This window comes from Anolis sagrei, chromosome 1, assembly GCF_037176765.1.
Source record: "Anolis sagrei isolate rAnoSag1 chromosome 1, rAnoSag1.mat, whole genome shotgun sequence".
Taxonomy (NCBI): domain Eukaryota; kingdom Metazoa; phylum Chordata; class Lepidosauria; order Squamata; family Dactyloidae; genus Anolis; species Anolis sagrei.
In genome coordinates, this window is record NC_090021.1 from 244,202,964 (window position 1) to 244,230,753 (window position 27,790).

Genomic DNA, 27,790 nt, shown 5'->3' on the forward strand with positions numbered 1-27,790 from the left:
GAACTTCTTCTGTCATTCTTATAGAGAATTGTACTGCCACTGTTTCCAAATAAAATATTCTGTGCATGATTTCTTTGAAAAACATTTTTATAGTTCCTCATGGGACGTCAGTTGTCAAAGGGCGTACCTCCTCCAAGGAGTATTGAGGTTAAAGATTAAACTGCCACCTCTTTTTAGTAACAGGCTGTGTTCCTTTACTCTGCACATGGAAAGTGAATCACCAGATAGAACACTATAAAGAGACTCATCTGAGAAAGAAACAGATAGATAGATAGATAGATAGATAGATAGATAGATAGATAGACAGACAGACAGACAGATATTCATTCAAAATTCCAGTGGTGGATTTCTTTGGAGAAGGGAAGATATATCCAATATCTTATGATTCACACTTTTAATTTGTTAGTAGGACTTTATTGAACAGAATCTTAGTGTTACTCTGGGTTCGCATGGGCATAACCAATATTCAGTGAATGTAACATCAGACAATGGTTTGCAAATGTTTTGGACTTCAGCTCCCACAATTCCTAACAGCTGGTAAGTTGGCTGGGAATTCTGGGAACTGAAGTCCAGAACACCTGGAGAGGCGAAGTTTGCCTATACCTACACTAGTCTGATGGCTTGAATGCTGGACTATGACTCTGGAAACCAGGGTTGGAATCCCTTCTTGGCCATGGAAACTTGCTGGGTGAACTTGGGCTATTCACTCGGTCTCAGTCTCAGAGGAGGGAAATGACAAATCCTATCTGAATAAATCTTGACAAGTAAATCCAATAACTGGCTCACCTTAAGGTTGCCATAAGTTAGAAATATGTGAAGTTACACAACAGAAAATGCAAATCCCATGATTCCATAGGATGTGGAATCAGAGTGCTATAAGAGTGTAGTGTGACAAAACCCAGTGTTGTGTGATATAAAATTCATTTCACTCTATGTCAGATTGCTTTGAGATATACATACCATCCTCTGAAGTTGTATTCACTGAATCACCATACACACATTTGCCCAAGCTAATCCCAAGATTTTTTCTCAGTGCTATGGCTGTACAGTGCGAAAGGGCCTATTATCTCAGACAACAAAGTTGTACACAGATATCCAGTAAAAATGAGAACAATTGGGAAGATTAAGGTACCTTTTCATTTTATTATATTCAAATTGGGGGGGGGGGCATTTTAAGGGAATTATTATATCCAAGGGAAGAAATGTATCAATATTTAGGAAACAGTTATAAGTATATTCACTGTGGCATACACTACCTAAGATGATGTAATGACATCCAATTTAGTCAGCTTTACAAGGGAAGTTTAGAGAAGTCAGATTAGAGAAGTTCAGGAAGGGTAAAGTTATCCATGGCTACTTAGACAGTAGGAGCTGGTGTGGCATAGTAATTTAAGTGCCATACTATAACTCTTGAGGACATGATCACCTACTAGGTGATTATGGGAAGTATGTCTGCCTTAGTTTTCCAAATGGGATTCTATTGTATTAAACCACTGAAAATTGGACTGCAATGAACTGAATGCAAACATCCACTGACAGGTTAAGTTTCTGAGGCATTTCTGATGTCCATTAACTTTCTCACCGGGTTCTGCAAGCCACATCACATTGGGAGTGTCTACAGAGTTGATTGGTGTGGGTCTGTGTGTAAAGGTACATAACGTAAGAACTGAGGTGGGGCTATTCCCTTCAATCTGGTTTCTCAGCTCACAAAGAAGAATTTCCGGTTTAGTATGTGCTTTACAAGAAAAAGGCAGCCAATTCTTGCCGCAGGGGATTAGATTCAGCGTGTTGGTTTAGGGTCAGCAGACTAAGCTATGATGTACTCCACTCAGGGAAGTGGAATAATTCAGAATCAAGAAGGATTCTGCTGAGAGATGTGACAAAAGAAACCTAAATAAGTAAGTGGTCTTGCTGACAGTTCAAATGGCACTTCAATTTTTTTTAAAGGCACTTGTTTAATCTTGTTAGTTGTTATAGAAGCTATTACATATTACTTTCAAATGTTGCAAATTATCTTTTAAAAAGCCAAATATATAAATATGGAAGTGGAGGGAACAAAATATATTAACACTGGCTTTAAAGACAGATTGATCTTGAGGAAAGGGTTTTCATAAATGTGTCGTACTCTTTCTATCTGTTGGATTTCTCTTTCAAAATGGGCATGCTTTTAGTTTCTTTGCATCACACTGTTTTAACTTTTGCATGATGAGAACTTTTGGCTGCATGTGTTTTCATTTTTCTAAGCTGCTTTGATAGCCAAGGCTGGGGGAATGGAAGGCTATAAATAAATAAACTAAGTTAAGAAAGCAATATATTCAGATGATTTGAAACAACCCTCATATGTACCTCTATCCTGTTTTCCATAAAGTCTGAATTAGCATTGCCTCTGTTTTGAAATGTTAATTATTTTTTAATGAGCTCTATGCACTTGCTTATTATTTGATGACTTGGTCAAATGAATGATTCTTTTAAAAATTACTGTCTGCTATATAAAGAGCTGCTAAATTTGTAAGACAGCTAAATTTGTGAACCTGGTAGTTCCTCCTTCCTTTGGCATATTTTTCATACACACAGCTGCTGTGATATACAGTTCAGTCCCCATATCCCCAAGATACATTTCAAGATCTCTCCCAGTAGATACCTGAAAGTGGGTAATGGCAAATCTTATATTTTGTCTTGGAGCATACTATGGAATCACAGCAGAGGACCTAGAAAGGCCCACAAGTATTTATATGGGGGAATACAATTCAACACAACACAATATAATACAAAACTTTATTATGGTCACTGACCAGCACAAAGTGGGGCAATTGTTTTTGGATTGTGGGTAAGTAAAACCATAGGATGTTGAGTCCATGGATAAGGGGGTTTTATTCTACAGCAAATTCTAAATCCATAGAAAAGTCATACCTTTATTGGGCAAACTAAAAACCATGAAATACATCGTGCAAGCTTTTGACGCTCTGCTGGCTCCTTCATCAGACAAAGGTGTTAAAAATTATAGGAAAAATTGTGATGCTAGATTCACAGGCCTATGTTTTGACTTACATTTTTTTGTTGCAGCTAAGATGGTCCAGAAGGATACCCCTTTTTTTGCTATATAGAAACTTGTAAACAAAGAGTCATAAATTCCATGCATTTTATATAAACTCTATTAGTGACAGAAAAGGTAACTTTCCTTGAGATCCAGGTTCTTTCTGCATGATTGCAGGAGAAACATGTGGCAGCGGTTTTCACAGTCCACTTCATTTATCTGTTTTAGATGGAATGATAAAGAGTCTTGGGATGTATAAAGAAAAAGATCTTTCAAAATTGGATTTGGCCAGGAAATATTTGTATAGTCTTCCTTTTTCAGATGCTGTTAGAAAGTAGAGGAAAATACAATTAATCATTTTACGTAAGGCATAAACACTCAAATTGTGCATGTATTAACTTATGCAGCAAGTATAGTAAACCAGGTGGAGTGTCATATAATTAGTCAGATGGAATCACATACATATAAATTACAGCTCTGTAGAAAACCAGATAGCAGGAATTTCAGAGCAGTGCATCTCAAAAAGATAGCAACTCAAAGGAGTAAAGGGTAGAACATTGCCTCTTAACACAGAAAGGCAAATCTGATTTAATAGACACAAATGAAGCCTTTATAAATGGCTTATGTGATGTTTATAAATGACACCAGGCACAGGACAGAACCCTGAGGTATCCTACTTGTCATGTCTCTCTAGGTTGAAGAGAGACCATTGGTAAAACCACTTCCTGAGTTCAATCCGTCTACCAATGAAAGATCCATCTAACTGTAATCATGTCTAATCTATACTTCACCAGTGATAGAAGGTAGGCTCATCAAGCTTGCAAATTTATTTATTTATTTATTTATTTATTTACAGTTCTTATATTCCGCCCTTCTCACCCCGCAGGGGACTCAGGGCGGATTACAGTAACACATATATGGCAAACATTCAATGGCAGTTTGACAAACAACGTTTAACAGACAAATACACCGAGGCTATTTAGCTTTTCTTTTTTCTGGCCGCCAGGGGAGCTGCTGCTTTTCATCGTCCATCAACGACACCGATGAAGTTCTTCCGCATTCCACATTCCCCAGAGTCTTTTTTCTTTATGGTCTCATAAATTAGTTAAATTTAGCCTCCCACACAAGGTGGTACCTTATTTTCCTACTTGACAGATGCAACTGTCTTTCGGGTTGCAAAGGTCGACAACGGGCTACACAATGGCTGGACACCCACTCCAGCCCGGGCTGGCTTCGAATTCATGACCTTTTGGTCAGAGTGATCTTAATGCAGCTGACACTCAGCCAGCTGCACCACAATCCCGGTGGCACAGCTGATTGACACCAGATTGGAAGGGAGGGTACTTAATACTATAGAGAATCAAAATTCAAAGAGACCCTGACAGATTGACCAAAATTGAATTTCAACAGGGAAAAGGTAAGGAAAAATAAATTGCACAAATAGGATGAATGACACTTGGCTTGAAAGTAGTACATGCAAAAAGACCACGAGCTAAATAGGAATCCACAGTGTGATACACCAATCAATACAATACAATTCTGGACTGCCATTTCAGGAATGCAGTGTTAGACTGTGGGAAGCAATGGTGCTACTCTGTTCTGCTTTGACCAGACCTCACTTGGGGCACTGTGTCCACTCTGGGCACCACTTTTCAATAAGGGCATGGACAAGCTGGAATGGGTTCAGGGAAAGGTGACCAAGTTGATTAGAGATCTGGAAACTAAGTCCTATAAGTAATGGCTAAGGGAGCTGTGTATGCTTAATTTGGAGAAGAAAGGGCTGTGAGGTAACATGATAGCTATTTTTAAATATCTGAAGGATTCTCATTTTGAAAATGGAGCAGGCTTGCTTTTTGCTGCTCCAGAGACTAGAACACAAATCAATAGATTCAAATGGCAAGAAAAGTGATATTGCCTAAGCATTAGAAAGAACTATTTTACTCTAAGGCTGGTTAGACAGTAATTGCTACAGAGGATGGGCTCCCTATCATTGGAGGTCTTTAAGCAGAAGTTGGATGGGCATCTTTTGGGGGTGCTTTATTTGTGTTTTCCTACATGGCAGGAGTTGGACTAGATGGCCCCTGTGGACCTTTCCAATCCTATGATGCCCCCCCCCCCTCTCTATATATAGGCTGCCAAAAAATCTCAGCAATTTCCAGCAATAGGGAATTTAGGGACTGATTGAAAACCTGAACTCTAAAGTAGAATAAATTAAATAAGATGAAAACTTTATTTATGCATATCAAGATTATGTTTTTCTTTCTCATCAGGTTTTGTCAGATGTTGCCGGTTTCTTCTAATTTAAAATGTACCGTTGTTATGTGACTTACCTCACAGGTCATATTTGCTTTTAGCTGTACAAGTTTTAGCTTTGTAGTTCTATTGAGGAGTCAGTCATACAAGTCTGCATTGTCATGTACTGGTTGGATGCCAGTGCAATTGTACACTGTTCTGACATTAACTGTTTAAGTTTTTCTTGTGCCTTTCAGAAGGAACTGCCACACCTTCATGTGATTCTGCTTTTCCAATTGCTAAGCTATGCAGTGTGATGTGAAGTAATAGCACATATGTTTTTTCTCCAGCTAATGCAGGAGGGGCAAAGTCTGGCATTGGAGTTATATATGGTCTATGCTTTACTTCTCCCAATTCTTCAAATCTTTTCTGAGTCCAACAAAAGGGATAAATTCAGGAATCTGCAATGAATAGCATTTCATCTTTACATAAGGGCCAAAGACTTCCTTCACTATTTAATAATACCCTCCACCAAATTTTTCTGAACCAAGTTTTGTTTTTATGCGCAAGTCCTGGAGGGTCCCAATAGTAGAAAACTGTCCCTCAGCCCACAATGCCCATTGGAATCATGTGTTTTCTCGCCTCTTCTTAAAAGTAAAGACAGACAAGGAATAAGAATTACATCTGTTTAATAACATCTCATTTAACAGATGGCATATTCATTTCTGATCTGGCACAGCACCTGATAAATATTTAAGTAGTGTTTAATTAGTTGAATGCAATTAATAAATGAAGGGTGAATGAGCATTTTCATGGATTTACAACCAATTATCATCAGATATGCACCTGCTGACATTTGATATAGTCTAGTAAGTGAAATATCACAGTAGAAAACCCTGAGCTTCAACAGTTAAAGTCACATCTCATTAAGCAAGAAAGGTCGGAGTAGCCAAACACTACAATTTACTATATTTCACCCATTCTAATATGCATTTATCCACAACACTGAGGTTCAAAAAAAGTGGTACATCTTAGAATCATGAGCATCCTAGGATCAGGAGTTGCTGTTGAGAGAGCGAGAAGGAAGCCAATGGTGGAACAAAAAGAGCAGGAGTTGTGGAGGCAGCAAAAGCATCAGGTGCGAGGTTTTCCAGCATCTTACAATTGATAATGCCCTAGATTTTGTGAAATATAGTAATTTAAGAGTTATGTATTAGGGATGTGCAGAATTCCATTTGGTGATTCAGAATTTGTTGAAATTTGGTGAAAATTTGGCAAAACTCCCGGTTTTGGAAATTTCCTGGAAAATTGAACGGGGCAGCAGAAAATAGAACCGAAAATGGAAACTTTTTTTGGTATGAGATGTGCTAGAACCTCAACATTAAATACTTTATTGTTACGGTATACTACATTAGTTGATTTTGCCATAAGCATGTGTGTATGCATAGCTCTATATTTTGTTGTTGTTGTTGTTGTTGTCGTTGTCATTGTTAATGATGCTGATTTGCTCTGTCTTTCTCCAGGATTGGGGCTCAGGGTGATATCACAGCATGACTAAAAGCTGGATGCAACTAATATTACAAAAAAGATAGAAGAGTTTAGTATTGTAATACAAACTCATAATAGTATTGAGACAACAATTGGTTTAAAAATAATTTACAACCACAACAGAGAAGACGTATAGGAAACATACAAATACAAATTTATTGAATCTTTTCTTAAGTAGAAGGTCCCCAGAGAGTAGTGCAATCTTCCCTCTTTTGGAAGGGAGTTCCACATCTTGAAAGCCGCCATTGAGAATGTGCTTGTAAGTTTCTGTACATCCTACAAATTGAAATGGTACTAGAGAAAAAGACAGGAAATGAGAAACTGTTCCTCAAATTATAAAATCATTGGCAAACCAGGGGACTGTCTAAGTTGTTATCGGGGAATCTGTTTCTGGGATTTAAGAGTCTGTCTGTTTGAAGCCAGATTTCAGTTTCTCTGTTGAAGGATTAGTTCTTTGTTTAGTGTTAAATTACAGCATTTCTTTTCAACAAGTATGTATGTGTTTTCAAGTTGGTTGTTGACTTATGGCAACCCCATTAATTTTGCCAATTCCATCCTCTGAAATATAGCGTACAGCACCCGGTATTTGTTGGTCTCCCAAGTACTAATCAGACAGGATATTGGAAACTTTACTGGTGCCTTTACTATTCCTTAAAATAAGGAAAAGGTAGTAATCAACATTTTAACAGACTCTTGATAGTAAACTTGCAAATAAGGCCAGGTTTATAATAACAATGCAGGTTTATAACAAGAGTGCTCTTTCCTCCAGGAAACTAAATCTGGCAGTGGTTCCATGACTGATAAACTGGGGACTACCACACAGATGTCTGATTGAGATTGCATTCCATGTTGACTAATGATAGGCTGGTATTCATCAGTCAGGAGAAAGAAAGCAGCATGATTAGCAGAAATCAGAACATTTCAGAAGGAGAAAACGAGTAGTGGACATTTGGAAGGGCCACTGCTAATAGGCTCAGTGAGATTCATGTCTGAGTAAGGATCTGAACCAAGAGTTGTCTAGTTCTAGTCCAATACTCCTTAACACTATACAGTGCTTGATTTTCTTGGCTTCTTGGCCTCACTCCTTTCTCTGTTCTAGCTCGGTAGGCACCTGTTGAGTTTCAAGGTGTCTAATACTGCAACAAAATACATAAGATTTTACTAATTCAGGTCCTATATAGAAAATCTACAGTCTGCTAAGTTTATGATATTGCTGGTGTTGATGGGCTTGTTTTGTAACTGTGGGTTCATAGGATCTTTCTTGCTGCTGGGTTAGGCTTGTCAGTATTTAAACCCAGGATGGCTTCTATGTCTTAATAACTGCATGTGGTGACGCTTTGATCCCATTTTTGTGGAGTGGTGAATTCACTCCAGGCTTTGACCCAGGCTTTAAGGGATCTCTCCCAGATATTGAACTCTATTTTAGATTGGTTCAATACCTTTAAGCTGGCAAAACCCTGAAATCAGTTCATTATCAGACTGGCATGGGAACCACCAGCCGCATGCCAACAAGAAAGATGCTAAGCACTTCTGTTCTGTCCAGTTCTTAATCAAGCATCTCCTAGGAATTTCCATTAGGTTGTGGAATGTTATAAATGAACTAGGAGGGGTGGGAGTTGTTTTTGTTGTTGTTGTTGTTGCTCCACTAAAGTTATAAAGATTTTTAAAAGGCATTTAATTGTGCATTAATCAAAAGTTGATGCTCATTGCTTTTTATCCATGTTTATAAGTGTTTTAAACCTTATCTCTTGGAAAAGAAGTTGAAGAGGCTCTTTTTATCAAGGAAATCACATATTGTCACTTACAGCTGCATTTCTTGATTAAATTCAAACATGTTAACTCTCAGGATAAGTGGATGTAGGGTGGGAGCCAAGATAAATAAGTGTTGCATCCACCACATTGATTTGGTGTGGCTCTTACGTGAGTGTGTTCCCAGGGAGGTGGCTAATCCTCACACCTTGTTCTGATTAAAAATGTGTAGGAATACATGGAAAAGGAGATAGACTTTCTTTTCTCTGAAGATAATGTTACCCGTCTCATCTATTTTCTTTTTCTGCCCTATTAGGGATTTAATTTCTGTTTTATTGACTATTCTAAAGCCTTTGACTGTGTGGATCATAATAAATTGTGGAAAGTTCTTGGTGGTATGGGCATACCAAATCACCTTGCCTCTCTCCTGAGGAATCTGTATAAGGACCATGTAGCAACAGTAAGAATTGACCATGGAACAACAGAATGATTCAAGATTGGGAAAGGCGTACGGCAGGGTTGTATACTCTCACCCAACCTATTCAACTTGTATGCAGAACACATCATGCAATGTGCGGGGCTTGATGAATGCAAGGCTGGGTTAAAATTGCTGGAAGAAACATTAACAACCTTAGATATGCAGATGACACTACTTTGATGGCCAAAAGCGAGGAGGAGCTGAGGAGCCTTCTAATCAAGGTGAAAGAAAAAAGCACAAAAGCTGGGTTGCATCTAAACATTAAAAAAAACCAAGATTATGGCAACAAGAATGACTGACAACTGGGAAATAGAGGGAGAAAACGTGGAGGCCATGACAGACTTTGTATTTCTAGGTGCAAAGATTACTGCAGCTGCAGACTTCAGCCAGGAAATCAGGAGATGCTTACTTCTTGGGAGGACAGCAATTACCAATCTCAATAAATTAGTGAAGAGTAGACATCACACTGGCAACGAAGATCCGCATAGTTACAGCAATAATAAGGTTTCTCTCTCACATGTGAGGGAAATGAATGGCATAGAGTTGGCAGGGTTGGTGATAATCACAACTAATCCATTCTTAATATTTTCCAGCTCACCTTTCTGGAGCCATGGCTAATGGAACGACCTCTGGCATCACGGTTGCTCCCAGCAGCCCCAGTAACTCTACAATAACTCCGGCCCAGCCAAGCTTCATTGAAAGCCTTATTGACAAAATTCCACGTGAGTAAATTCAAAGGGTGATGGGATGGGTTCAAAAAGAAAACTTCAGCCTGGTTGAAAAGTCCCAAATTTTGATTTTGTTCTTTCTGATCGTTTTTGTGTGTTTACACAATGCATAGGTTCAGCATAGGCAGAGGCATTTTTGAAAGACTCCACCAAAGAGATCACTGAAGCCCACTTTCTGTACATAAAGCTCTGTAGAGAGCCTAAATGTACACAGTAGTTCTTTTCACAGACTCCTAAATCACATTGTTCTTAACATGAAGGGCAATTAAGGGTAAGGTGTACCTTGAATTTAGATGGTTTTCTTGTTCCAAACATTCCAATACATGGTTTGATTCCTATCATGAAATCATTGGCCATCTATTGACTTGGGCAAGAGGCATGTTGCTGTTGTTTCCTGTCTTGCCCTGTGGGCCAATAGACCTTCAGAGCCTGGCATTTCTGGCTTATTTGGTGCCATGGAGAGTAAGGTTGGCTGGTTTGGGCGAGCTTTGCTACTCTATACAGAAAGGGTTGCCACAGCCAATAGTGATGATGATGATGATGATGATGATGATGATGTAATAATAATAATCTTTCCCACCACCATCTCCTAGAGGGACTCGAAGCAGCTCACAAAACACTCAAGGTGTGACATGCAAAATACAACAAGTAGACAATAAACAATCAACACAACATCATAAATTCACAGTACCCTCTGGTTAAAAACAATAAAATACACAATTGCTGTAGATAAAACAGCAATATTCGATCTGTATAAAGTGCTAATAAAGAATCCAAAGGTCCTCATATATGTATTATTAGAGTCTAAACATAGTTGAAGGCTTACTTTTGCCTACTTTCTCAAATCCAGGCATCTAATTGGCAATTATTCTAATTATTCAACTTACTCTGATTTGCATTCTGACTATGCAAGCTCAGCTTATTAACTGATGCATTTCTACTTCCATGATGTTTCAGCTTTCATACCATTTTTGTCGTTACAACTGATCTAAGAAAACCAGAATATAATAGTATTTATAATGCTGGATTTGGAAAAAAGAAAATCTAAGTTCAGATTTCTGCCTGGTTAAGGCCCAAGTAAGGCCGAGGCCACCTTTGCCTCCTAGCAATCACATCTTTCAGAGTGGCTATACAGATTAATAGGGAGGAGGGAGCCACATAAAGGATGCATATACATTCTTAATGCAGCACATATAAAAGAAAAACAATATAATGCACTGGCATTTCCAGTAGTATTCGCATCGGATCACTATTTTGAATTACCAGTTTCTCATGGCAAGCTAAAACAGATCCATTAAAATGCCACGTAAGAGTAAATCTTATTCAAAGGGCAGGAGCTGTGGAAAGTAAAAAAAACCATCAATGGTAATTTGAAGGAGAAAAACATGGTGTGATTTTTTTCAGAGGCTAAATATTTAATTACAACTAGGGTGACTTAGGACAAGTCACTCTCTCTCGCAAAGACAAACACCTTCTGAACAAATTTCCTGCTTCTTGGCAGGAGGTTGGACTGAATGGCCCACAAGATCTCTTCCAACTCTATGATTCTACAATTCTATGAAATCTTGTCAAGAAAATTCAGTGATAAGAGTTTCCATAAGTTGAAGGCATTCAATAACATAGAAGGAAGTTTAGTTTAACTTTATTTGACCTAAGTGATTTTTTATCATAATATCCATGATAAGCCACTTATTGATGCTAAGATGTCCATGTTCGCATTTAATTTTTGCTTGTTAATGACAATTTAGGGAATGGCAGGTCTTTTTATTTTTTACATTTCCATTCCATCTGATCTTACATACACCCTTCCATCTAACAATGTTGTAAGAATCTGCCAACTGAGGCCACACATGAGGTTGGCTGTAGACATTTTACATCAAATAAGCTTAGGCCTGTAAGGCTGGATACAGTTGGGTAAACATATAGTAGTAGTAGTAGTAGTAGTAGTAGTAGTATGACTTTATTTATATTCCACCCTATCTCCTCGAGGGGACTCAGGGCATAGATATCTTGACAGTGCTGATTTCAGTGCAAAAGATTAACATAGCTATTCTATGAAAACATTGAAAATTATTTCTTGCGTAAGAAAAAGATTAAAGCAAATGCTAATCCCTCTTAACAGGTGTGTCTCCTCCACTTCACCCTTCTTAAATATCTCTTTGACATATATTCTTTCTACATTCTCATCCTAATAGCTGTTGTTTTGTTTCCCTGATAGAATCTACATTGGAGAGTTAATCACATTTCTCATGTTTTATGCATGTGTAGCATAGGGCAGTTCTACACTGGCACATAAAGTAGGTCAGAACTGAGCCCATTCTGCTTTGTAGCCTGACAGGGACACCCTGAATTACCTCTGTGGGGTATCCCTCCCTCTTAGCCATGTCAAACCTGATTCAGCACCACGGAGCAAGTACCCAACTTTCACTCCCTCTCCTTGTGTCGCTGCAGAACGGCCTACCTCATGCTCGTGGTTCCTCATTTTATGACACCACAACTTCCTCCCCTTGAATATTGTTTCTCCTCATGGCTACCTCTTTTTTGTTCCTTGCACCGTAGCCCCTTTTGTTCCTAGCCCCTTCCCTCTCTCATTTCACCTCACACCCTTCTGTGCTTCTTGCACTCCGTCACGTGCATCAGTTCCTCTCCCTTGCCCTTTTCATTTTGCATGATCACAATGCATCCCCATGGTTCTTGCATTTGACTATTCTCACTGGTCACTTTTCTTTTCAAATAGCCATTCTTCTCACCTCTCACCCTCATAATGTTACACTCCTTTTCTTCTTGTATGCTGTGGCCTGCACCACTTGCCCTGCTGCCCTTGTGATACATAACCCACAGGCTTTCTTCTCCATTCATCCTCTCCATTCAGCCATTGTAAACCTGCCCCTTTTTTTCTCCTTATGTAGTGTGAGCCATGTGCCTCCTGAGCTCCCTGACTATGCCTGTGTATTCATTGCCATTATATTCAGCTACTCAGATTTGGATCCTAAAAACATTATACTTTGTGACCACACTGCCTGGATGATTCTGGGAATTGTAGTCCAAAAATATAGCACTTCAGCTTCTGCCTAGATCTTGGCTTTTTCCATGTTCAGTTCCTCAACCCTCATTTTCCTGTGACACCTGCCTAGATATCCTAGAAAACCCAATTGGGAAAACTTTTGGGGGGGGGGGGTCGAATGGGGCTAGCTTTAAGGTGGATCACAAGGGGAGAAGCCTGTCCCCATGTGGGCTCATTTTGCAGGGTTTCATTGACAGTCGAGGCAGGCCTGGAGTGGAAGAGCCCCTCATCAGGCTGAAGCTCAGCAGTGGGAGCCAAGCAAAGCAACTCCGGAGGGGCTTCAGCCTGACTGAGGGGCTCTTCCACTCCAGGCCTGCCTCGACTGTTAATGAGGAGGAGGAGGAGGAGGAGGAGGAGAAGGCGACAGGCCATCCAGCAAGTGTATAGCCTTCTCTGCATTTTTTCCTCCTGCACATGCATGTCTGCCATTAATGAAGTATTCCAAAGTTTCAGAAATTTTGGGAAGTTCCAATTCTTTTTGAAAAAAAATTGGAATTCAATTCCAAATCGAACCACTAGCACCCCCTACATCCGAAGCGAGTTTTGAACCATTTTTTAAATCAAACAAGCCTAGTATGTTCCATTGCTGAATTGTTGGAGTATATGGAGTGTCTGTGTGTAGCAGTATCTGCTTGTCTCAAACCTATCCACTCAATGTGTATTGAAAATGCAAAGGCATTCCTGCTGCCTTGCATTGAAGACTGTTTCTTTTTTCATTTAATTTTTTATTAAGTGTGTAAATGACACACAGAATGTAAAAGAAAGCAACAAAAGAAAATCTCCCACTACCCATAACTCAGTGTGAAATTAGTATCTCAGAAAGTCCTATCCTTATATTTGCATGAATACATTCTCCTTGCGGCTACTTTAAAGTCTATTTTTGTCTTCCTTTCTAAATGTCCAAATGCAAGCCTAGCAAAATCTTCATTACTTCCTCCCCAAATGTCATTGAGAACAAGCATTTCCAAGCATTCAAGTGAGCCTACAAATTTAAAAATGTATTGTCGAAGGCTTTCATGGTCGGGATCACTGGGTTGTTGTAGGTTTTTCCGGGCTACATGGCCATGTTCTGGAGGCAATTTTTCTCCTGACATCTATGGCAAGCATCCTCAGAGGTAGTGAGGTCTCAGACGCTTGCCATAGATGCAGGCGAAACGTCAGGAGAAAAATTGCCTCCAGAACATGGCCATATAGCCCGGAAAAACCTACAACAACCCAAATTTAAAAATGTTTATTATTGAAATATCACTCATATACTCTTTGGGATGCAGTTGTGGCCAGGATCTCTTGCCATAAGAAAATTCTGTTAACAACACCACAGAAGGTTCCTTTTTAAAATATATAATTCATTATTTTAAACTTGGTCTTGGAGTAGACAGCATCAAGAAAGTGCCACATAATGGGGGCCAAACCACAGGCCCAGATTTTAGTTGCAGAACAGTTACTTCCAAGGAGCACAATTCTGCCTCAAATCAAGGCATGTGCTCTTTTTATACCTTGTTTTTAAAGAAATGCCTTCTTCCTCCTCCTCTTTGGTTGCTGCCGTGTCACCAAAATGTGGCAGTGCAACAGCAATTTTGACAGTGGGGTCTGTGAAAAGAAGAGGGCCCAACATGTATTCCATGGACACTTAAAAAAAAAAGAAAACTTGTGCACATGGGAGAAAAAAATCCTAAACATTTCCTCAAAATGCATGGGAGTCAGCCAAAGTTTTCTTGAGTTATTTTTTTATCATTTCAAGAAATTCAGGAGCTGGGCAGAGTATCAGTTTTCCCAATAGCAAGTAGCCCTCTTTACACATTTTATAATATGTTAAAAATGTTAATGATCTTTAATTGTGAGTGGGCCACTTTTGTCTCCAGTTGTTTTAGACCCAGTCTGCCATTGTCCAGGGGTTTTGATCAATTTGCTGCTTTTCTTTGTTGTTGCGCACAATGACAGAATAATTTGTGCAGTTTGTATGGGCTAAAGGCTGAAAAAGAATCTAGGCATGCTCAGGCTGCATTACTCTGACCAGCCCAGCCATAAAGACTATGATGGAATAACTATAACGGATGTGTAAGGATAATTGTGAAGCAGACTTTTGCCTATAAAAAGAACCTAGGTGCATTTTGAAAACAAGAAAGGGGCATAGTAATGCTTTCCCCAGAAATCTATGGCCATCGGCAACAAAGTATGGCCACCAGTGTGTTTCCAGTTTCTCATTTATTGTTTTACAAATTGTCTCTGGTAATGTAAGGCAAGAGAAAATATTGTTTGGCTGTTCATTTTACATGTTTTACACAGATGTGCCTTCCAACATTCCCTCAAACAGATATCCGTCAAGGAAAAAGGGAACTGACCCAGTGACTAACTCTGCCACCTGGTGGAAGTCATTGTGATAATTGGTTGGAAATACATATACCATAAAGTAGAATGCCACTGGTTACTTCTGAAAGTGCTGTGATAGGCACATTCAAGTGTGGTAGAGCTTAGGGGAAAATACTTTGGGGGTCTAGAACTGCCAGAAGTCTTCAACCAGCATGGCCAATGGAAATATAGTCCAGGGGTGTAACATTTCCTAGCTTTGATGGTGATACTAGTAATGTATCATGTGACTGAAATAAAAACTGTATGGAAAGCACCCAGTGCTTTTAAAAAGAAATGTAATGACTTACAGTTTGAGTACAAGGCTCAAATACTTATTTAACACGATAGTTATAGGCTCAAAAACTAATTCATTATGTAGTCATTTCTCTTCCCTTCTTTCCTCCCACCCACCAGTGAGGCCAGCCCCCTATAAACATAAAAGCAACATATTTCACTGCCATCTCACCATTATTATATTATATGACTATTTTACCCTTTTGCCCAGCTTCTGCTCTCATTTTGCCCGTACACAGTAGCCAATAAAACCACAGGCATTGTTTAATGTAATTATACCATTGTTACTTTCAAGCTCTGAAAGTACCAACAGAACAATGGTGCTTAATTTTTGACATTTCTGTCTAGAATTTTTAAATGGTACTTCCTGGTGCTTGAAGGTGATGCCAGAAATCCCAGTGGGTGTTGACTGGCTTTGAGCGAAGCTGTTTATATAAAGACTAAGAATGAACACTGTATCTCCTTTGGTTCTTGAACAGTGCCAAGATGGGCTCTCATAGCCATTGTGATTGCAGTGGGTCTGGTCCTCCTCCTCCTCCTCATCTGCATCATCAAGTGCTGTTGCTGCAGGAAGAAACGCAAGAAGAAGGCAAAAATCGACATGACTAGCATCAATGGTTCTTCCACTATAAAAAGTCTGGTATGTTTTCTCACTGTTCTCTTCTCTATAGTAAAACAAGAGCAAGAATAAAAAACATGGTGAATGTTGAGGCAAAACTTGAAATGAGATTTCACAAAGTGAAAAAAATTCAGTAAATTCTCAGTAGTTCCTCCTGAATGTTTTCATCACAGTCTGATGAGAGTTAACAGAATGAAGTTGTATGGATCTATCAGTAGAATGGGGCAGGAAGACACCTTTGTAGGGCAATCTAGCTGGTCTCAGCAAAGCCTGAGATTGGTAGCTGACTTGGCTGAATTTCTAATGCTTCCTCCTTCTGACAAAAATAAGGAAGTAAAAGTCACTGAAACTAATCAACAACCGTCTGACAAGTTGTGATCACTGGGAATGATCAAACCTTAACTACTGCTTGGATTCCAGTGCCATGTTTATGAGAGTATAAACAGTCTTTTTCCGGAGCAGCAGGATTGTGCCTTAGAGGGATATGCTATGCACCAAAGTAAAGATATCTGTAAGAGAGTGAGACATTTTCCAAGACCTGGGGCCCTTTCACACTCCATAGTAATAGAACTAGAAATTCACCTTCAAACAACCATGGTTACATCCTAAGGAATTTCAGTGTAGCTCATTAGACAGAAGAATTTCAAATATCTGTTGCTAAATTGCCAATACAATGGCCTCTTATAATAATAAATAATAATAAATGTTTATTTATATCCTGCTTTTCTCCCATATGGACCCAAAGTGGATTACAACATATTAAAATCATGTAAACAACAATCCAAATACATTGATAATAAGTATAAAAGACCATAAAATAACAATTTAAAACAACAATAATATACATTCACATTCTTGTGGCATCATGTCAGATCATACTGCACTTTGTTCCAGTCCATAAACATTATGGTTTTTCTTATAACTCCAGCTTAGTTTCCTTCACTAAAGGCCTGTCTAAACAGGAAAGTTTTAAATTGGTTCTTCAAGGGAAAAAAGGGAGGGAACTGTTTTAATTTCTTTTGGGAGGGTGTTTCATAGAATTAGGGCGGCCACTGAAAATCCCCTCTCCCTTGTTGATGTCAGTCACATTTGAATAATAACAAAAACAATTAAAAACACTTTGCTTCTTGATAGAACACTTTTCAAGGAATCTCTAGGTCCTCCAGTGGGACTCTATGGCCAACTTTAACTGGAAGTATTCTTTCTAGTGATCTCCAGCACAAATGTATGGTCAGAATCTTACCATAGAGCACTTTTCTATATCAGACCAATCTAATCTGGGAAAGAGAAATCGAGACATTTTATTGGAGCTTGCTTTGGGATATAACCCAATTTTTTCATGTCCATTCCTTTACTTTTGCTTTTGGTGTTCATTGATGGCATCCTGTACAGCTATGATTTCCCCTGCTTAGTTCACAAATGGCTCCTTGTTAATATCTCACTTGAAGTGTGCTTACTGCCCCTGACAAACCTGTTAGAGACTTTCAGCTGGTATTCGGCTTCCAAGAGCAAGCAATCTGTCAATCTGACAGAGTTGTAATGCAATGAGCAAGCTCCCTCTTCTGTTTTAATTACTGAGATTTAACTTTATTGTAATAAGAGGATGCTATTCTCTTGCTCTAGGTCCAGCCTGATTTGGAAGACATTGAGTGTGGAAATGAAGAAGAAAAACGAGGACGGCTGCAATATTCCCTGGAATACGATTTCCGTAGCCAAGAGGTATTGATTCACTAACCGTAAGGTGAAATACGTGTATTCCTTTTTAAATTATCAAACAGAACTTTTTTTCCTCCCACTCTTTCAGATCCTTTGTTTTGATATAGCCACTCTACTTAATTATTAATCCATAGTGCGTCAAAACATTCCTTTTTAATTTTCCGCCCAGAATTCTAGGGAGTTGAGATTTTTTGAAAGGTAATATTTCCAAGTTCTAACAGTCCCTGCAGTATCTTTCCTGTTGACAAGGGTGGCAGCAGCATCCACATTATGTCAGTAGTAAATCCACTTTTGGTTTTTGATCACATTTTAAAGAAGCTGTCCAAAGTACTAAATTTTGTCTTCAGGTGATATTCACCAACCTGAATAGATCAGTTCAAATTTGGATCAAGGGTGCATCAACTCTGTGGAATTATTGTACTTTGTTCTGATTCAGTGCTAGAGTATCCTGGAAGTTTGGTAAGGCACCAGCACCCTTTAGCAGAGAAGACCAAAGACCTTGTAAAACTAGAGTTTCCATAATTCCATAGCATTAGACCCAGATTGTTAAAGTGGTGTCAAACTGAATTAATTTTGCGGGGTAGATGTACCCTAAGATCTTGGGAATACTTGTCACCTTACTGACAGGGAAGCCATTGGAATCACTACCTATTGGCTTTCCATTATCTTCCACCTAACTCTTAGCTGTATTGATTTTTAGTTCCATTACTGTCTCACAAACAGATGGAAACCTTTATGTTTTAGCATGTATCTGGGAGCCAACTATTTCACATTTCCAGGACTTTCTGTGTTAAAAGGCTGTAATATTTTTTAGTATAAACTTGAAATGGTTAATTTACAGTTGGTTTAAAACATTTTAAACTTATTTATGTATGTTTTAGCTATCTGTGTCTTTATTTGCATTTTTTAAAAATGCAACCTACTTTGAATCCCAGTTGTATGAAAAAAGTGGGGTATAAATTTAGTGATTGATTGAAATATATGCCTAACTTTTGTAGTCATACATCTGATTCCTTCCCATGCTTTGTAACTTGAAATTGTTTTTTTTAAGCTACCTGCTTTTGCTCATTCATTTTTCCACTCTGTTTATAGCTATTTTCTGTAGTATCTGAGAGTATCCAAATGTGCATTTCTGCCTAATAATGTTAATATTTTTGGCACTGATTCTCTTTCAGATGAAGGTTGGTGTAAAGCAGGCAGCAGATCTGAAGGCCATGGACAGTGGAGGTACCTCTGACCCTTATGTGATTGTCTACCTGACATCTGATACAAGGAAGAAATATGAGACCAAGGTTTACCGTAAGACACTCAACCCAGTTTTCAATGAGAGCTTCGTTTTTCATGTGAGTGGATTGTTTTACTTCTGCTGAGTTCAATGTTACAACAAGTATATCTGACTGCATCATATTGGAAACACAGAAAGATCTTTGGGTGAAATCTTCAAAACTACCCAGTGAACATTGTTGTTTAATTGACTCCCGCAAGATTATGTCTATTCAAATGGCCAAATAATTGCTATGATGAATCTAATTTTGATAAGCTATTGAAATCAATTGGGCAACTTCCATATTAGGTGGAATATGGGATTGGAATATGGGGTTCATTTGTCATTATGTAATCAAAATGGTCTGTTCTGATGAATATGTTCTGTGAAATGTTCATACAGCTACATAATCCTTAATGCTCAAGACATGGTGGGTATCATTATTATAAATTCTGACCATGTGAGAATAATAATAATAAATATTTGTTTACATTTTAAACTTTTGTATCCTTCAAAAATAATTAGTTACAGTTAGATGAAATGTGTTAATGTGTTTTTAAATGTATTGTTAGATTTTAACTATCATATGTTAGCTGCCTTGAGTCCTAGTCAGCTAGGTGACAAAGAAAGAAAGAAAGAAAGAAAGAAAGAAAGAGGAAGGGAAAGGGAAGGAGAAAAACCAGCAAGATGGACCTTGGGTCCAATTCAATCAGACAAACTATATATCCTTATGATGGGAAGACTTGCATCTTGTATAGTCAGGGAAGTGATTTCATCAGTTATGTAACTTCAGAAGGATATTCATCCAGAAATAAAGGATCTGCCCAAATTGCTGAACTGTAATCCCCAAAAGATAGGTTAAGTACCTTGGTTACTTCTTGTAATATTCAGCCTGAACCCTAGAGTAGATTCACCACCACAGTGAAATGGCCATCATTGGATCCTGCTACAGAAATATGGAAATCAGGCTGCTTTCTCCTTCTCTCCAGATACCTCAGGGAGATGTAGCTGAAAACACACTGGTGATGCAGGTGTATGATTTCAACCGCTTTTCGAAGCATGACATCATTGGTGAGATGCGCTTGCCTCTTGGCGATGTGGACCTGCAGCATGTCATGGAGCAATGGCACGAGCTCACAGCAGCGAGCAAGATTGAGGTTTGTAACTGGGAGAGGTGGGGAGCAAATCATCTCATAATATAGTGACACATTTAGCAGCATCTGGGGATTTCACCATTATACCCATTAAATATCGACTCCTGTATAATTCAGTCCATTTGTATTGTTTTTATCCTTACGTCATTATAATTTCAAATAGGGGAAATGACCTTTTCCTAAACAAAATCAAGATGAGAGAAAATTAATTAAACATCAATCAAATGGAAATGATTTAATTAAAACCTCAAAACCAGCCATCCCAACAGAAAAGGCATTATTAAATTCTGCCCTGTGAGTTTCAAGCCTAAATGTGTAGCTCTGTTGTACCAGTTTCCTGGTCACTTGCCTTTCCTTAAAATGAGGTCCTTTGATGAAAATCTTAGACCTAAATGCAATTACTAATTCCAGTTAGAGTAAATCCTCATCACACTACATCCCCATCAAGATATATGTACAAAACATCAAAGAGATTTATGAGCCAACCTACAATTGCACATCAATGACTACTGCATACTAGGTTGTAATCCTAGACATTCTCAGTGATTCAACTCTTAGGTGTGTTCCATTGGGATTACTCCACTTGGGACCATTGGATGTGGGCCTTAAAGCACACACTTAGGTACATATGCAGACAAGTGATATTTCAAAGAATTTGGTTCTAGGTCATGATGGCTTTAAAGGTCAAAGTTGGGCCATTAAATAGGGTAATGAAAGGCCCTTTCAGAACAAAATGCTCAGAACGCAACCACAGCGGTCTAATGAAGGGACCTTCACATCATCTTCCTTTAAGGCTGAGAGTTTGTGACTTGTCCAGTGGGTTCCATGGCTGGACAGGGATTTTTACCCTGGTCTTCCAGCATCCCGCCTTGATGCTGCTGCCATCACCTCCTTCTCCTCCCTCTCATGTCCAGTCAGTCACTCACCTGGCAGTCCGAGAACGTAGCCTGGTGCAGATATCTTGCGGCCGTTGCTGTCACCTCCTTCTTCTCTCCCATTGGAGTAGTCACTCGCTCAGCAACTGCCTCACCTCCTGACCTTGGCCAGCAGCCTGGTAGCTTGGTCTGATGGAGAGCCATGGCTTTCCCTTGCCTATCGAATGTTCTACTGTCTGCCTCCCTGATGTAACCTTGCCTGCACCATTGTCTCAGGGATGCAGGCAGCAAAGAGAGCGAGACAGAAGGAAGTGGGCACTTCCCAACTGGCCTCATCCATGAGGCCATTAACCCCCCCTCCCACCCACCCCCGTTTAGAAGGCCTCATGAATGAGGCCAGCTGGGAAACATGCAAGGCTGGTGAAGGTGTGTGGAATCCTGTTTACATATAAACCTAAAAAACTGGGTGCACTACATTCAACAGAAAATCCTTTTTTGTAATGTACACTTTCAAAATTGAGGTGTGCATTACATTAGATGGCATATTATACTTGAGTAAATATGGTACTAAGTGTTCCCTCACTTATCATAGGTGTTATGTTCCAGGACCACCCGGGAAAAGTGAAAATCCACGAAATAAGGATGCTATATATGTATATCAAGTTCTGAGGGTGAGGCAGAAGCAGGGAGAGATTTAAAGGCACTGCACACTTTTTTTTTTGGCTAGCTATCTCTGCTTTGCTTTGCAATCTCTCTTGATTGGCTACCTCTCTCCCAAGGGGGAGGGTGAAACTCCCTTCCACACTCCATCATTGCCAGGAGGCAGGATCAGAATGCTGCTCTGGGCAATGGCAACCATTCATAAACTGGGAGGCAAAAAACCATGAAACAGCGAGTTCGCGAAAAGCAAACCATGAAGTAGTGAGGGAACACTACTGACTTATTACTGGCATATTACTATTGCAGAAGTTGAGCTCCCCTAGGGGGCAGTATCTGGCAATGATCTGGCAATAAAAGACCTCCAGCTATATTAAAAACAAAATGATTTCCCTTTGTATGTCTGGAAGCCTCCATTTTTTCACATTTAAGCTCAGGGAACATTCATTTTATATGTCTTTTAGCACAAGCTGTCTCTGAACAGAATTGATTGGTTGATGCCAGGGAGATCGCAAATCTTTCTTCTCAATGAAGTGGTGCTTTAAGGTTTTATGCAATAAAAGAAAAATCCAGTCCAATAAATCTACAAATTTCTTCATCTGCCTGCCTGCCTGCCTGCCTGCCTGCCTGCCTGTTTACCCACCTACCTAAGCTCTTGTATCTGGGGAAGGCAGCCAGCTTGCCTGAAACATGAAAAAAATGGGAGACAAGAAAGGTGACTGAATCATGTTCAAATAATCATTAAATCATTTCAGAAAATTTTATTTGTCCTGTAGATGAACACATTACAGATTTGTACAGAGCTTGGAGAAGTTTTTTTTTTTTTTTTGGTGTTCTGGCAGGGGATTATGGGAACTGAAGTGAAAAAAAGTTTCCAAGCTCTGCATTTGTGCCTGACTTTAAAGTAGATGCATTGTTTGTTAAAGGCTCTCAGAGAATTATGAAGACCTGATCTCCCCATATGTTTGCATGAATTTAAAATAAAACAATTAAACAGGTCTTCATTTAGAATGGAACAGCAATGTTGTGAGAAGAGCACAAAAACTGTTCCCCATAACATTTTCCTGCGTTAAATTAAAATCATCTCCATAGGCTGTAGTTAGTCTTACTGTTGCAGTCAACATACTTGCATGCTTCCTGCATTTTCCTTCCAGGAGGGCTGATATCAGCTTTATGAGAGGGGAGTTTGGTTGAAATGATAGAGGGGGAAGGTTATCATTGCTCTTGTTGAAACAGGAGCACCCATTCCTGCATTGGTTTTAAAATCTGGAAATTTGATCAAACTTCTTTCTGGTCTCTTTTCACACCTTTAAGCATTGGACAGTGTCGTCAACACATTCTATTATCTCCCCTAAAGAGAGAGACTGCCATCTTTCACCACCATTAAACTGATACGAGAGAGGAGCACTTCTGTGTATGTGGCTTTCTTTCTTTTACTGCTGCAATCTCCCAACCCCTCTCCAATTATTTTCAGATGAGAAGAAAGATTTCTGGGATAAAGAGAATGGTTCCAATGCAGCCTTGGGCACTTAGGTCTTTTGGATCCCCTCCTCTTGGCAGTTTTTTTTTTTTTTTTTTTTTTGAGGAACAGGACTCATCCTTCTCACTTCTTTCTTTCTTTTTTCTTAAATAATAGCAAGAGCATCTGGGAGAGATTTGCATTTCACTCCGTTACATTCCCAGTACCGGCAAATTAACTGTGGTCATCTTAGAGGCGAAAAAGCTCAAGCGGATGGATCCAAATGGATTGTCAGGTAATAGGAAAGGCATGTTGAAGCTGATGGCACAGAATGAAATAATATGGCACAGACAAAGAACATTAATGTAACTTGTTCAATAGGTGTGTAGAAGCTGAGAACCCTTCTCCACCAAATGCAACATTATATGAGTTGTCTTGATTTGACTTCTAACCACCTTTGAGAAAAAGAAAAAGAAAACATATCTTAGGCCCCTGTTATAAGAATTGCAAGGGTATCCAATCTGTCATGAAAGATAATATGTTTGTTTATGACTACCAGTATTTATAGCCACATCCTAAAAATTTGTTACATTTTGGACTGCAACTCACAAAGTCAGCAGGATGTTGATTGGAAAGATTTTTAAAGTTGTTGTCCTAAAAGTAACACCTCAAGTCACTTTTATATTACAATGGTTTGGGGCAGATGATGATGATGATGATGATGATGATATACTTTATTTGTATCGCGCCCTATCTCTCCATTCATCCTAGAAAAGGGGAATTAAGTAAACTGTAAGGATGTTTGGTTTTGTCGGGACTGATCTTATTTGCTTCCAAAGATCTCAGAGCAGCATTTGGAATCATACCATTATAATTGTGTAGTGTAGTTAGGACTCAGATTTTCTTTGGGAATAATTCCTGTTAACCTTGACTATTGGCTTCCCTGGCTGGGGATTGTGGGGCCTGTAGTCTATAGATCTTCACATTGCCCATCCATGCATTTGAAACTAAGATTTGTCTTGAACATCCAAAAGAAATCTCGTATCAAACTTGGTGTTTGACGGGGGTGGATGGGGTGGCATTACAAATTAGCTTACATTAAAAAGAACTTACAGTGGGAGATTTAGTGAACAATAGGACCATTCCATTTTACATTTAAATATTTCTGGCTCTTCTTCCAAATAACCCAGATCCCTATGTCAAAGTGCAACTTATTTTGAACAAAAAGAAGTGGAAGAAAAAGAAGACAAGTGTAAAGAAAAATACTTTAAGTCCCTACTTCAACGAAGCATTTATTTTTGATGTGCCTTTTCATCTGATCCAGGTATGTCTTCTACATCGATGGTGGATACTTGTATCCAACTTCTAGCAACCCTAAGATGACTCTATCATGGAGTTTTCTAGGTCTGAGAATGTTTGACTTCATAGTAGGGGAATCTTCTGCAGAGCTCAGTCCTGCTAACAAGGACTATTCTGTTTATAGTGAACTATACTTGTGTGGAGAAACTTTGAAGGTAACTTTGAAAAATGATAAGTATGATGGCATGGTCAGCAGGATGATGCTCTTGGATTTCTACGTAGTTGACATCAGTACATCCCATTCTATTCATCCTTCTTAGCTTACCTCAAATGCTTAGAAATGCATTTGCTCCTGCATTTATATTTGCTCTGCCTTTTCTTCTTGCACATTTGCCACATTTTGTACATTTAAAAATGGAGACAATATATATATATTTTAAAAAGTCCGAACAGCAGACGTGGCACCAACCACTCATGTTTCTGAAAACCATGAGATTCACCTAGTAGACATTGCTATCAGCTTAAAGACCTGCAATTGCGAGAGGAAAAGCCTGCTTCAAGAGTTTTTACTTCTGTGTTTTTGTCTGGATGAGATGGGGGCTAACAGTTTGTTTATGTGTTTGTTTGAGTATGTCCTATCTTTCTCTCAAAATGAGACCCAAAATGGCTCACAATACAAATGAAAATGAATTGGTTGTGATCATGTATTCTGTAGTATCAAAGTTTGAAGTTTAAGGAACAAATTCAACTTACATATAAACAGTTAAACCATTTTCAAAACATAGTATAAGATGTAGCAGAGCTGCTGTTCTGCCCCAACCAGTATATGTATACATATCTGTGAATGAATGCATTTATTTATGTGTGAGATTGGCATCAACCAGAATAGACAATTACAGTCCTCCAGACATGTTGAACTGCAGCTCTCATAATACCTCATCACTGCCACTTTTGCCTAGGGCTTATAGGAGTTAGAACCCATTAATACAGATGACTACTAAACATGCACATTATAGTAGTGTCTCGCTTATCCAACATTCACTCATCCAATGTTCTGTATTATCCAATGCAATCTGCCTCCTGCCCAGATCCACTGCTGCTTCAAAACATTGTGATGTTTTGGTGCTAAATTCATAAATACAGTAATTATTACATAATGTTACCATGTACTGAACTGCTTTTTCTCTTGATTTGTTGTAAAACATGATGTTTTGGTGCTTAATTTGTAAAATCATAATGTAATTTCCTTAATCTCTCCATATTATCCAACATTTTTGCTTATTCCATGTTCTGCCGGCCCGTTATATTGGATAAGCAAGACTGTACTGTATATTATATCAATCAGAAGTGGGCAATTGCAGCCTTTCCCATCACTGCCAGTGAGAAATTATGGGAGATGCAGTTCAACAACATCTGGAGGGCTACATGCTTTGTAGCAATATGATGACGGTTATTAAATAATGGAATTATAGAGTTGGAGGAAACCACAAGGACCATTCAGTCCAGCCTGTTGCCATTCAGGAAATGTTTCAGTATATACTGAATGAACCCTCATCCCCCAAACTGCTTCTCAAGAATGCCATTTTAGACAACCAATTTTGTGGGAAAGGGTTATACTTGCAACATATAATACCTGATCTGTAAAAACATCTTTTTTTGAACTTCAACTCCTTCCTGGTCTTTTGTATTTTGCATCTCATTTCTATGCCACTTCTTTGTGCCTTCTTTCTAGAACATTGACCTGGTGATTTCCATCTGGGATGCTGACAAAATGACCAAGGATGATCAGATTGGAAAACTGTTCCTCGGCTGCCGAGCAACAGGCAACCAGCTGCGCCACTGGTCAGACATGTTGGCCAATGCCCGCAGGCCTGTGGCACAGTGGCACACCTTGCAGCCAGTGGAAGATATTGACAAAACCTTGGGGCTGAAGACACGCTTCAAACTGCCACTACCTGGCAGCTAAGAAAACCCAAAGCCAAATAAAAAGACTTGTCCCTGTTCCACTTTGCTCGACATTAGTGCACTTTATTTTTTGTATGAAGGAACATCTGCTATGCATCACTTTATGACAACAGGATCAATTAGAGCTAAACATACTACATTCTGAGAAAGATGAGTTAATTTGAGTCCCAGGCCAGAAAAAAGCAGTTATTTTGCAAACTCAAATGTGCCAGAATTCACCATGTAAAATGTTGCAATGAATCTATCTTTTCACCACAATAGAGAAGGGCTATACACAAGAGGCAGACACTCATATACCAGATACCGTGCAAGCTTGGAGTTAATGTGTTAACATTAGGGCAATATATGGACTTGTGTGGACCACATATTCCCACCAGACTCAAGGGGAAGAGATGAACCTGGAAAGAAATGTAATTACAAACAATGCTCATTGTCTTTGCTAATTATTTTTTAAAATGTTGCAGTTCAACCTATATGGGATCCCATATAAGAAGTAATCTGGCTGACAATTCGGGTGCTATATTTTATATGTTTTACATGTTTTAATTGGTTTTAAATTTGTATATATAGGTTAATTGATTTTAATGGTTCATTGTGTAAGTTTTGCTTGATCTTTGTATATTTGCAGCATTGAATGTTTGCCATAATTGGAAGCCATTCCAAGTCCCCCTCAGGGTGAGATGGAGTGGTGTAGAAATAAAGCAAATAAATAAATAAATAGATAAGTATTTTTTTCAATAAAAGGAAACAAATAAATCCTTTTTTGCATATCACTTTTTGGTAGTTTTAAAATTGAACTAAGAGAAAATTAGATAAGCATTACTGAGTATATGCATGTGAAACAAACAAATTGTACTCCAGGGATTAAAGGAAACATGCTGTCTTTCAGCTTTGGGCCCTTACAGATAGGCCCTGTATCCCAGGATCTGATCCCAGGTTTTCTGTTTATCCCAGATTATCTGGCAGTGTGGACTCACTTAATCCAGTTTAAAGCAGAAAGCCTGGGATCAGATCCTGGGATATAGGGCCTGTCTGGAAGGGCCTTTTGTGCTTTAGTTTTTGTCTCTTTGTTCCAGGAGATGGTTCTAAGTGCTTGGGCTGATCATAACTTTCCCTTATGCATGAAAATGACATATAGAAATAGTAATAAAGTAGCACGTTATTGCCCACTCAGTTTTACTAATTTTAGTAAAACAAAATAGAATGCAAACAAATCCATATTGCACATTGTTCAATGGTTGTCTGGGAGGCATGTAGCCTCCCAGACAACCAACCCCCGAAATTCTCAGAGTGGTCCGTGAGAAGG

General features: G+C 38.9%; 1 protein-coding gene across 1 annotated transcript; it reads left to right on the plus strand.

Annotated features, from left to right (window-relative positions):
- Positions 1-1,717: 1,717 nt before the first annotated feature.
- Positions 1,718-27,222, plus strand: SYT8 (synaptotagmin 8). Its single transcript, XM_060754926.2, has 9 exons — positions 1,718-1,898; positions 9,635-9,763; positions 15,956-16,116; positions 17,719-17,814; positions 18,987-19,154; positions 20,065-20,232; positions 23,398-23,515; positions 24,411-24,544; positions 26,252-27,222. The coding sequence occupies exons 2-9, from the start codon at positions 9,652-9,654 to the stop codon at positions 26,483-26,485; spliced, it is 1,191 nt and encodes a 396-aa protein (XP_060610909.2). The 5' UTR covers positions 1,718-1,898; positions 9,635-9,651; the 3' UTR covers positions 26,486-27,222.
- The last annotated feature ends 568 nt before the right edge of the window (positions 27,223-27,790 follow it).

What these genes read in the sequence shown, in the direction of transcription:
- SYT8 (XM_060754926.2), top strand. Translation starts at nt 9,652, where the DNA reads ATGGCTAATGGAACGACCTCTGGCATCACGGTTGCTCCCAGCAGCCCC. An exon ending in ACGATTTCCGTAGCCAAGAG is followed by an intron (nt 17,815 to 18,986) that starts GTATTGATTCAC and finishes ATTCTCTTTCAG; the next exon opens with ATGAAGGTTGGTGTAAAGCA. An exon ending in CAGCAGCGAGCAAGATTGAG is followed by an intron (nt 20,233 to 23,397) that starts GTTTGTAACTGG and finishes CTTAAATAATAG; the next exon opens with CAAGAGCATCTGGGAGAGAT.